The 12450-nt window shown below is 47.2% G+C and overlaps 1 protein-coding gene across 1 annotated transcript; it reads left to right on the top strand.

Annotated features, from left to right (window-relative positions):
• Positions 1 to 1600: 1600 nt before the first annotated feature.
• Positions 1601 to 12155, top strand: Plet1 (placenta expressed transcript 1). The gene is made up of 4 exons (XM_050156235.1): positions 1601 to 1840; positions 5632 to 5833; positions 7914 to 7975; positions 10937 to 12155. Exons 1-4 carry the CDS (start codon positions 1651 to 1653, stop codon positions 11251 to 11253), a joined length of 771 nt encoding a protein of 256 aa, XP_050012192.1. The 5' UTR covers positions 1601 to 1650; the 3' UTR covers positions 11254 to 12155.
• The last annotated feature ends 295 nt before the right edge of the window (positions 12156 to 12450 follow it).

Here is a 12450-nt window from a genome sequence, read left to right on the forward strand (position 1 = left end):
AAGGGTGCTTGACACCAAGCTTGATGGCTTGGTTCGAGACCCAGAGCCTACATGGTGGACGGAAAGAACAGATCCCTGCACACATGGGGAAGAGAGCATATACAAATTAATTAACTAAAAATTTCAGAACTATTGCCTTGGCCCAATAGTATTTTTATTCCCTTTTTACTACAAAGTAACCCACTCTTTTCCCCCTCATCCCCTTCAGTGAGTAAATTACAAAATTTTAGGGGAGCTGGGGATATGGGGGAAAAATCCAACTTTTAAAAATAATTTCCCCATGCTCTGGCACTATGGAGGGAAGTTTCAGGAACAACGTGGATCTAATCTGTTTCTTCCCAAATAAATAAATAAAAATACAAGGGAAGTGCCTCAGCTGTGCAGGAAGCTCTAGGTTCAATCCTGGTGCCATATACACTGGGTGTGATGGTGCACCCCTGTAACCCCCAAATCTGGGACGTGAAGTGTGAGGAACAGAAATTCAAGGCTGTGGGCTGCAGCCATGACCTGGCAGTTCAGAGCTCATAGTGTTCTTGCAGCACAAGGGAGGTCCACTCCCAGAAGCCACGTTATAACCGCTTGTAACTCCAGCTCCAGGAGATCAGAGACTCTGGCCTCCCAGAGCAACTGCCCTCGCAGGCACGTCCCCACACACACTCCCACAAACATGCAATTAAAAATAAAATAAACCTTGGGGATGGCCACACACACCTTTAATCCCAGCACTCGGGAAACAGAGGCAGGCAGATCTCTGGAAGTTAGCAGGCAGCGTGGTCTATGTTGCAAGTTCCAGGCCAGCCAAGGCTACACCGTGAGGCCCTGCCTCAAAAATTAAATAACTAAAATAAAGATTATGGTTTTGAAGAAATTCAAGGTCATCTTCCTGCACAGAGAACTCAAGGCAAGCCTAGAATGCATAGGACAGTATCTTAAATAAGTAGGGCCAGTTTGAAGGCTCTGTGACTAAACGCATCTGCCACCAAACCTGAGTTCAATCCTAATGCCCCCTGTAGCAAAAGGAAAGGAATGACTCCGAGAAGTTGTTGGCTGACCTCCCCACACACCTTGTGGCCCTTGCATCCTCCTGTCTCCCGACCCCAACACAAAATCAGCAAATGTAATTCAAAACCAAGTAAGTAAATATCCAGATAGTCTTTCCAGCTCGAGGCTAGTGGTGAGATGAACTGGAAATTGGAGGAGCACCAGAAAAGGCTATGCAATGTTCCGAGATAAAAAAAAAGGGCACCCCTGCCTGCGTGAGAAAGGCAGAGAGCTCCCAAACAGACCACCTACGTGATAATTGCTCAACCGTGGACTTCCACTTCCAGGCGTTTACCACTTCTCCACTGCCTCACAGGGCAGGCGCCGAGGTGAGGGACACGCACAGTAATTTGTCCAGTCCTCTTCTTGAGCAAAACTGGAATTGGTAAAGGATTGTTGGTGACACAAAAAGTGGAGGCCGGTGATTCATTCCTGGTGGTGTCTTGGGCCGGATTCCAGAAGGCAGTATTTTCAGGAGGGAGGGAGGGAGGAAGATTTGCATACATGACCTCACCCAGGAGCTTGGGCCCCACCGCTTATAAAGTGGAGAGCCCGGCAGTGGAACTCATTCTTACTACTGCCGGACCCAGGAACCAACCAGGCAGAACCATGGCTGTGTTCCGTTCCTTGCTGCCACAGCTGGGGCTGCTCCTGTGCCTGGCTCTGGGCTTTTCTCCTGCCTTCTCTGCAAGTTATAATGACCCCTGCATGGTCTTTGATACAATCTATAACTCCACCTCGGACAACTTGGGAATCAGCACTCACATGGAAAGCTCTGGCGGGAACACAAGCTGGACAGGTGAGTCAAAGTCATTCATGCTGCTGCCCTTTGTTCTCGCAGAACACAGCCTTCCATCCTCGCTCCCAACGTGAGTGTGAACAGGATGGGAAATGAGGAGGGGCGCTTAATGCGTGAGAGTGGATTGGAAGGATGGTTTCTGCCGTTTCCGGTCCATATCTGAATTACGGGTGGTTTAAAGTGCTCAAATGAACCGAGCCCCAGCCAGACCATACCTTGGCTGCATCAAAGGGACACTGTTATTTTGAGGGATTTCATTGTGGTAACAGTCCCATCAGGTCCTCTTGACAAAAGGACCGTACCTGGCAGGAGGATTTGCGCTTAGTGTGTGGGAAAGACCGCGTGAGCTAGAGGGAAGCCTCAGCGGGGGCCCCCACCCCACCCCACCCTGTCTGTGGGGAGCCTGGGGGCAGAAATCTTAAACGGTTTGCTGGGGCTTCACTGGACACAGTGGAAGAAGCGGCCTGACTCTTGGCTGTTCAATCATAATCTAATGTTTTTCTTAGAGGTACTTGGAAAGTATTTCATAACTTTCCCTTTGGGGAATTCAACAGACCTACGAGTTAAATAATATGCTTTCTAATTAGTCAAACCTGTTAGTCAAGGAAAATGCTTTCTACCTAGCTTTACTTATTCTTTTAAAAAAATGTTCAATTTGGTTTTTTTAAATTTCTATTATTATAGTGTGTGTTCTCTTAGGGTGTGCGTATGTGTGTGCACACACAGGCCCTGGCACTCGTGCGAAGGTCAGAAGATAACTTTGTGGAGGTGCCTCTCTCCTGGTTTGAGCCTCGAACTCTGGTCGCAGCAAGCACCTTTCGCCTCTGAGCCCTCTCACCTACCCTTCCCCCACACCTCCCACCCCACCGCCTAGTTTTATAACAGCGACATTTTCTCTGGGGGCTTCATAGATGAAAACGTTTAGCCCCCGCCCTGACCTACTAGGCAGACCCGTTGATATCCTGGTTTGTAGGTGAGCAGACAGGCACAGATGCTCACCTACATCGTGATCTGGACGGACGTCCACGTTATAATGCTACGTCTTACAATGTGCTAGATTTTGCTCTAAGGGAAAACGCTGTCATTAGCCTCCCTTTTATAGAGGAGAAAAGGAGACATATAGAAGTCAAAGGTCACTAGAATGTCACAGAACTAATATTTGAACCTAAGGAACACAGCCAAGAGCCACCCTTTTTACCACATTGTGCCGCCCTTCCTCTCTTAAAAGTCTAAACAAATTTTTCAGAGACCACCTTGGTTACGGCCAGACGCTGTAACCAGCCTAGCACGTGAGCCGCCTTGCCGCGCCTTCCCCACAAGCATCCCAGCTGTCTCTCTACTGTTTCCTGGGCGGGTGGGGGGCTCCGCCCAGGAAAGCGCTCTGGCTGTAACAGGACTGTGCCCTTCTCCCTTGAGAAGTGGGTCTTTTCATACCAGAGCTGGGAAGATAAGTCTGTAATTCAAGCTGAGCACTAGGTGAGCGTCTGCGAGTGAATGAATCCATTACTGCAGGAGCGGTTACAGGCCTCTGATGCGAAATGGCGCATCAGGAGACCGGCAGGGTCTGCCGCTGAAACGGGAGAAAGAGAGACGACTGGGGGAAGATAAGATGAAGACGAGGGAGGCCGGTGTGTGAGGCTGGGAGGAACCAAGACAATGGGGAGAAGGGGGAAGGGCGACCAGAGCAGCCTCGGGGAAAGGGAAAAGTGCTTCACTTCCTTGAATGCCTGTACCTGCTTTGCTCAGATTCCATTTCAAACCAAAATGCGGGCAAGCTCTGAGGTCAATCTGACTCATCTTTAAATTGAGGGTCAAAAATCCTCTGTCCTCGGGCATGAGAGGAGCCAAATTCCACACCTAGAAGGGTTTCCCAAAGCCTTTGTAGAACCCTACTGCCGGGACTCAGGCCTTCCAGAGACCCCAGTAGACACCAACCAGGCTAGCCACCTTCCCTTGTTTTGCTGTGTGAAATCCTTTTCCACTTCAGCATTCTGTCAACATTGGTAAGCCACGTATAAATGGCTTGGTAGATCCTGAGAAACAGTTACAGCTTGGCCAACACCTCAGAGCACCTTCCCTGGGCCTCTTCAGGAAAGAAGTCTGCAATATTTACATTAAGGCTATGCTGGGCCAGCCTCTGCCTCATTGTTCTCATCTGTGGACAAGAAGAATGTAACTTATTATTTCCCAAACTTTCCATCTTTAAGGACATTGAATAAAGGATTTTTTAAGAGCTAGAGACAGAACCCAAGACCTCGAACATGCTAGACAGGCGCTCCACCACTAAGTTTACGCCCACCCCTGCCCAATACAGGGCTTTAGGATCAATCAAAAGTAGTTGTTTCAGCCAAACACTGGGCTGCCCTGATGCTTGCAGCAATAAAACTGTAAAATATAATTAAGCATTCAATTCTACAGAGCGGGTGTCAATGTTTCAGGTATGAGGGGAAAAGAAGGCTAAGTTAGCCCAGAGAAGGGTGTGAGCAAGATCTGGGTGTGTAAGTGGGGCTGGGGTGAAGGATACCAGAAAAGGAAGCCTCCAGGCAGGCACCCAGACATGAACAAACACCAGACCCAGGTGCGGGTCAGATACGAGCCAGGTGCATTTGCAGAGCAGTTGGGGGGGAGGTGGGAACCAGTTGCTGTCCCTAGAGTGGACTGCGGACAGAAGAGGTAGGCGAGGCTCCTGGGGTTCTGCAAACTGTCATTGACAGGGAAGAGGCAGGAATGTGAAGCAGGAAATGTTGAGGTTCTCTAGGTGGGAGGGCGGGCACACTTCCCTCTTGATGGTTTGCCTGAGGAAGTGTGGTCTGGTCACCGAGAAGGGAGAAACTGAAGGCACAAATCCAGAGAATGTAGGTGCCGAGGAAAGCTGAAGCCCACAGTGAAAAGCAAAAAAAGGACCAGTCAAACAACACCCCTGGAGAGCTAAGAGGATTGATGACTATCTCAACGGCACCGCTGTGCATCGGCTTCTGCCACACCAGGACACAAAATGCGTAGGACAAAAGTCAGCTCCTCTCTGAGTGAGTCAGGGCTTATGGGATTTGGGTCAGCCTGACCTTCTTGGCAAGCAAAGTAGGCCGATGAAATATAACGTGCTTAAACATAATTAGTAATAGCGTTCACAATTTGTCCAATATGAACCAGATGTTAGCATCTTTTCTTCAATCCTCTCGCCTTTACTGATAGATTAGCATCCCACACGACGAGGGGTAATGTCATTGTTCCCCAGATCCAGAGCAACAAAGTGGGGACTTAAAATGTGTAGAGGTTAGGGATATAGCTTAATTAGTAGAGTGCTTGCCTAGCGCGTTCCAAGTTCTGGTATCTCATCAACTAGGCCTGGCAGCACACACCTGTAATGCCTGTACGGGAGACTTAGAGGCAGGAGCATTAGGAGTTCAAGATCATCCTCAGCTACACCTGAGTCCATCTTAGGATGAGATCCTCTTTCAAAAAACAAAAGCCACTGTGCAGAGTGACCACCGAGCAAGAAGAAACCAAGGCCCAGAGGTGTCTTGTCTTGCTCCTAAGTTCTAGAGTCAAGACGTAGATCCAAGACTGTCTGTCTATTGTGTAACGCGAGTCACTCGCTTTGCTTTCTTCCAGGCCGACTTCAGTTTCTTTTACAGAGACAGGACTGTACTGTCCATGCCCTGTAACCTCCCCTCCCCCCCACCCCACCCCCTCACCCCCCCACTCCACCCCACTCCCACCCCCACTCCCACTACACTTCGGTTCCTCTTGGGTCACCCTTCCCTAACTGCTTCCTGGTCCTCTCCTCCTAGTGCGGGTTCCTGTGAACAGTTCCATCAGCGCGGTGATTCTGAAAGTAACGAACCAGAGCAGCCCCTCAGAGGGTGCCTGGGTTGGAGCAGATCAGGAGTGCAACGACACCAGTGTCCTATATCGAGTGACACCTTCCAACAGTTACGTCGTGGCAACGTGGACAGTTCCCAATTCTGAGAATGTGACTGAAGTCAGCCTGCAGTAAGGATTGACCGTGTTTCACTTTCTTGAACTTTTATAACAGGTTTATATAGTTTCACACTAGCCTAGGACTAAAGCTAGACTGGGGGTGTGAGCAGGGAACCCAGCAGCAGCGCTTCTTGTCTGCCTCGCCTTCCTTTGTTGTGCCTTTCATACACACACACACACACACACACACACACACACACACACGCCCATTCACAGTACTCAACATAATCAGGAAGACTGGAATACTCTTTCAAGCTCTCCATATTCAAACTGGTAAATCTTTATTTAAAAAACAAACAGCTTTTGTTGGCCTACAAAATAATAGATTTCATTAGAATATGTCACCATGTATATTATATCATTGTACTTTGCTCCCAGTCACCCTATTACCTTCTCTTGTTCCCCCCTTCCTTCAGTTTCCTTCCCTCCTGCAAACAGTCCCTTTCTACTTACACACACACACACACACACACACACACACACACACAATATATATATATATATATATATATATATATATATATATATGTTAATCTAGTAGCAAATCATTTAGGGAAAGTGTGACAATGAATAATGACAGTAATTTCCTTCTGCCATAAAAAATGGATGCCCTGAGGTTCTAAGAAGAGGCCACCTGGAGGCTAGCATTAACCTTCCACAACCAATGCCTCTCACTCTGAGGGCCTGATATTACACTGACTTTAGAAACCAAGGGTTATGAAGAATTGAAAGGGCAACCCTGGCATGCTGGGTCCACTGTCAGCATTGTTGTCTCTGCAGAAGCTGGTGATGCTGTCAAGCCATTCTTCCCTCGCTTGCCACACTCTGGACCTAGCCAGGCTTCATTGGCTCTAGAGGGGGAACTATTATGCCCATAGAGTGATAAATAGGTGCCAAATCCAAAGGGAGCTACTACTACCAATTCTACCATGGCAACGGTTGCTAAGAAGCCAGCTAGTTCTACTTAGAGAAAGGATGCTGGCCACACTGGATGCACCAGCGGGTACAGTCTGCAGTCTGCAGGAGAAACACCACGGCCCCACCAACAGAGCAGTCTCCATCCTCACTTGCACACTTACTACCACATGCTAGTCTCTCTCCTTGTTTGTAATGTGCACACTCATCAGCAAGGCTGGCTCAAGGGGAGGGGGACACAAGGAACCCCACCATGGAGGGCACTATGCTGAGTAGGCTACAAAAGGGATGTCCAAGGTCTTGCTTGGCCTGTGGGATTTACAGTGAGCCTGGGAAGCAGGACCCACATACATGGAAGTCCTGAGGTGAATCACTTCCTCTGCTTTCCCTGAACACGGAGATTCAGAATGAGCTCTGTTGCACACTCTCCAGCCATCCTCTACTGCATCACACACATCACAGCTGCAAATGACTCCTTAGCTGGTTTTCTGGGTAGTCATTGATCTGTCTCTGAAGACACTGTAAGTATCATGAGCATCAGAGCCGTGACTGTTGGGTGCACTGCTGTTTGCGCAAACCAAGCACAGTGACCAGCATACAGACCGCGTCCCTTCATGAGTGACTTGCTGGCTGTCTAGACGAGGGGCTAATGCTGCAACGGACCCACTGAGTTAATTACAACAGAATGCACTCTGAGGATCATTTAGTGAACATTTAAGTACCTAAGGGGTGTCGGGCGTTATTTGCAACAGAGCCTTCCCTCTAGTGGGTAGAGAAGCTCATAGCAACTCAATATAAAGAAAAGGTGGGGGATCTGTCAGGGTTAACCATAGGGAAACTGGGCTTGAAGGATGTCGTTTAATTTCTGGACAGATAGCCCAGGGAAGTTATTACAAACAAAGAGAGTCTCTTGAACAAGGGACAAAGATGTGTATCAGCCTGTGGGGAGTTCCTAATTATGAAACTGGTGGGGATAGGAGACAGGAGAGCTAAGACCCTGGAGGAGTTCAGTCAAGTCCGTATGAACTAGGTCAATATTTAATGATTAGCTTATTGTGACATATAAAAAATAAGCTCAGAAGAGATTAGCAGGATGGGGTGGTCCAGACAGGCTAAGATGGAGCTCATGAGTTCCACAGACAAGGTCCTCACCATCTCCTCTTGATTTGCCCTCCAGGGTCTTCCTTGCTTCCGCCAACCAAACAGCTATCACGTCATCTGTGACACTGGAAAGGCGAGGTGGGTTCTGTTCAAACTCTTTGTATATTTGCCAGTAAACCCCGGGCAGTCTGGAAAATTATTTTACCCAGATCCCAGCTGAATTTCGCACCAAGCAAGAACCTAATGTGAGATTTCCCCCAACCTTCTGTTTTATGCGATGTGGAAATTGAAAGCCTGCTCCAAGATTTGTGTAACTTTTCAGAAATCCCCATGGGCATCCGTGGCTTCAAATCCCGTTGACGGGGGCAGTTTCTGTCCAGTACTGGAGGCATCAGTATAAAAAAGCAACAACTTTCTCAGTCTCCACCCAGAACCTGAAGCCCCACTCGCACAAGGCGTTCACAGGGTGAACTTTAACCGACCCGTTTTTAAGGGAACGAAGCAGGGCGGGGCTTGGAGAGCACTAGTTACACAAAAAGAATTTTGTCACAGAAATGTCAATAATGTCATCTTCTTGTTAGCTTGCCTTTTGTTTTTATTTTTTTCTCTTGCAAGAGGTAGATTAACCCTCATACCTTGACACAAACTAAGAAAGTATATGGTCCCTAACCTGCATCTTCCTATTCCATGTTTGAGTGTGTGTGTGTGTGTGTGTGTGCGTGCGTGTGCATGCACATGTGTTCAAGAGCATGCATGCATGTTCATGTATGTAAATGTATTCACGCATGTGGAGGTCGGTGGTCAGCCTCACCATGTTTTAGAGACAAGGTCTCTCGCTGGCCTGGGACTCACAAAGTAGGATGGCTGGCCATTGATTCCAGGGATCTGCCTTCTTCACCTCTCTGGTGCTGTGATCACAAACACATGCCACCACCTCTGGAATTTTCACAAGGATCTGGGGAGATCAAACTCAGGACCTCTCAACTGAGCGAAAGAACTTCATTGACTAAGCCCTCTCACATTCCTAACAGCCTCAGCCGCTCTCGACACCACCAGGGATTACCACCATCTTTCCACAGGGCGCAGACCCCAGGCTCACCCTTGCTCAGGCTCCTCGTCCTTCCTCTCTTCCCCTTTCTCTTATTTCCCCCTTAAGAAAGCATTCAAAACTGAGCTCCAGAAAGGAGAGTCAACTTACCTAAGGACACAGAGAACGTCCAGAACAGAGCAAGGACTCCAAATCCACTTCTTACACGTTTTTCTAGTTTTCTTAGACTTACATCAAAACTTAGAATTACTTACATTACTTGCATTACTTAGACTACATTAAAACCAAAGAAATCATTTTAATGCAGTTTTAAATGTAGGATTCCGCTAAGAGCATGTGTGAAGCCTTGGATTCAAATCTCCAGCATGGGGTACAGGGAAGAGAACGAGTATGTGTGTAGGTGTGCACACATGGGTGGGGGACAAAGGAGGCTACCCTCTGCCTTCCTCTATGGCTGTCTTTCTTATGACTCAAGATAGGGACGCTCACTGAATCTAGCGCTTCCCATTTTCAATTATGCTGTTGGCCAACAAGCACCAGCAATTCTCCTGTCTCTGCGCTTCCCAGAAAGTTCCCTTCTACCGAGTGCTGGGTTTATAGGCCCTACTACCAGCTAAGGGCAAGACACCCTTGAATTGTCAGAGCTCAAAGCTCCAGGTTTTCTGGCATCCAACAAGTTCCTGGGAGCACAGGCTTGATTTTCTTTGCTTCTCTAAAAGATAATCATTGAGACCCAGAATTTGGTCAGAACCTACAAAAGAAAATGTCCTGGGGCTTGCCAGCCTGAGAAACAAAGTCAAGGATTTAGACAGGGTATCCTTCTTGCCCCTAGCTAGATAAGGCATCCCCTACTGACTTTAAGGCAGAGACCGTTGTTCTTGGTTCTATACGATACTAAGTGTTGAATTAGGAGCGGCTGGGCTGCGTCCCCGGCACCCGGCTGCCCGCATGGCTAGGTTATGCCTGAAATAATTACACGGAAACTGTATTCTTTCAAACACTGCCTGGCCCGGCTAGTTCCAGCTTCTTATTGGCTAGCTCTTACATATTGTTCTAACCCATTTCTAATATTCTGTGTAGCCCACGAGCTGGCTTACCAGAGAGGATCTTAACCTGCGTCTGTCTGGAGAGGGAGAATCATGGAGACTCAAAAACTCAGCTTCTTTTTCCCAGCATTCTCTTCTGTCTACTCCGCCTACCTAATTTTCTGTCCTATGAGGGCCGAGGCAGTTTCTTTATTATTACAAGACCCACCTCCATCAACTAAGTTCTCACAAGGCCTTGGAATTAGCAAGAAAATCATAAAATTGTTCTACGTTTGGGTCATGCTTGCAGTGGAGCTAAGGGAATGAAGATATTTGAGGGCCCACTACCCAACCAATGACAAATTCTTATGCTTTATAAATTCTGTGGGGCTTCTCATCCCAACAGACTATGTGATGTTGGAGAGATGGCTCAGTTCAGCAGTTAAGCATACTGATTGCTCTTCCAGAAGACCCAAGTTCAATTCCCAGCACCCATGGGGCCCTCACAACTATCTGTGACTCCAGTCCCGGGAAACCTGACACCCTCTTTTAGCCTCGAGGGCATCACATGCACGTGACGCACATACATATGTGCAGGCGAAACAACTATACACATTTAAAAAATAAATAAGCAAAATAAAATGAAGGAGAAAACACGGTACAGACCTTAAGGATAGAGGCTTAGTTATTTTTATTACTGAACAGTCTGAACTTTCTAGCTGCCTACAGCTCCCTCCCCCGCACAGCACTGGAGAAGCATTGAGTGGCTTTTGCTCATGATCTCTGACTTTACTGTCTTGAAAACCAAGATTTCTTATTATTGTGTGTGTACCCATACAGCTGTGTGTGTGTGTAGGTCAGAGGACATCTTAAGATGAGTTCTCTTCTTCCACTGATTGTATAAAACTGAACTCATGGCCAAGGGCCTTTACCAGCTGAGCCATCTTGCCAGCCTTTTTCTAACACCTACCCACCTCCCAACAAAGGTATAATAACATTGTTTTCTGATTTTTGTTTCTCCCCCAGAAACATCTGCACCCTTGACCCCCACCCCTAAGATTCCTGGGACCAGCCAGACCACAACTGTGACTACAGCCAAGACACCAACCAAGACCCCAGCCATGACCACAGAGAAGACTATGAGTACAGCCAAGACCACGACTATGGCCAAGACCACAGCTATGGCCAAGACCACAACCATGACCAAGACCACAGCTATGGCCAAGACAACAACTATGACCAAGACCACAGCCAGAAGCCTGGCCGTCAACGCTCTGGGCAGTCCCCTTGCAGGTGCCCTCCACATCCTGCTTGTTTTTCTCGTCAGCAAACTCCTCTTCTAGAGGAAACAGGGGAAGCAAATCTCCGACGACCTACAGAGAGCATCCTCCCAAAGCTAGCTCCAGGCCAGTGCTTAAACACGAGTGAATGAAGGTTCTACGTCCACAGCGCACAACTCTGCCACCTCTGACCACAGAACTGTGACACTCTGAGGAACACAGACGTTTGCCTGGATCTTTCAGGGCACAAATTCAGCTTTTTTGTAAATACTTAGATCAGCCTAGCTGTAACCTGGAGTTCTGACTCTCAGTTTTACATGCTGATAGCCAATCTGAACTTCTGTTCGTTGCCAAAGGATTCCCATGAGCCTCCTGGGTTTGTTGTGGGGAGGGAGATCCTTCTTTACTTTCATGATGATTTCAGGTTTCTAGCCAAATCTACTCAGGTTACAAAGAACTTCTGTGACGTATGTGACTGAAGGGAAAAAAGAGACAAGAATAGTAGTCCCGTGGCTGCTAGCAGATCCCCGTTGTGCCCAGACCAACAGGTTTTGAAGAGCAGAAGTATATGAAAACTTTGTCTGAGAAGCCAATGACAGGACCCGTGATTTTTTTTCCTCTAAGTCAAATAAACAATACATTGAACAAGAATAATGAATGTTAAATTGAAAGATAAGCTTTAAATGAGTGATGAAATACAAAGTGTTACCCAAATTTGTTTATGTTTTTAAAAATAGGAGTGGAATATTGTGTGTGTGTGTTCTCAAGAACAGATACAAGGTGAATTTATCTCAATTTCGTTTTGTAACTTGTCAAAGCTGATTACTCCTTCCTTGATGGTAATTTTAACCAAGACATGGGCATATGTATATATACATACTTGTAATATTTATAGTACAATGTGAAACCAAAAAAATTAGTTATTTCTGACAGTAAGCCTGTAATAAAAATAAAGCTTTCCTTTAGTAATTGTTTTTCTTATACCTTCCAGGGCCACCTACCCAGGGGTGGCATTGCCCTCATCAATCACTAGTCAAAAAAAAGTTCCACAGAGTTGTAGGCATACAGGCCAATCTGAAGGAGGCATTTTTCTCAATTTAAGTTCTCTCTTCCCAGATGACCCTGGTCTGGGTCAAGTTGACAGAAACTAACCAACACACAAGACGATGAGATTTCCCTCAGATGGTTATTCTCTTCTATGTGCTGATTCTGGTGTCCACTTTCACACCGCCTACATGGGCCAGTGTCGCAGAAATGTGC

This window comes from Alexandromys fortis, unplaced genomic scaffold (assembly GCF_014885135.2).
Source record: "Alexandromys fortis isolate MF-2015 unplaced genomic scaffold, M_Fortis_MF-2015_v1.1 scaffold_89, whole genome shotgun sequence".
Classification (NCBI taxonomy): Eukaryota; Metazoa; Chordata; class Mammalia; order Rodentia; family Cricetidae; genus Alexandromys; species Alexandromys fortis.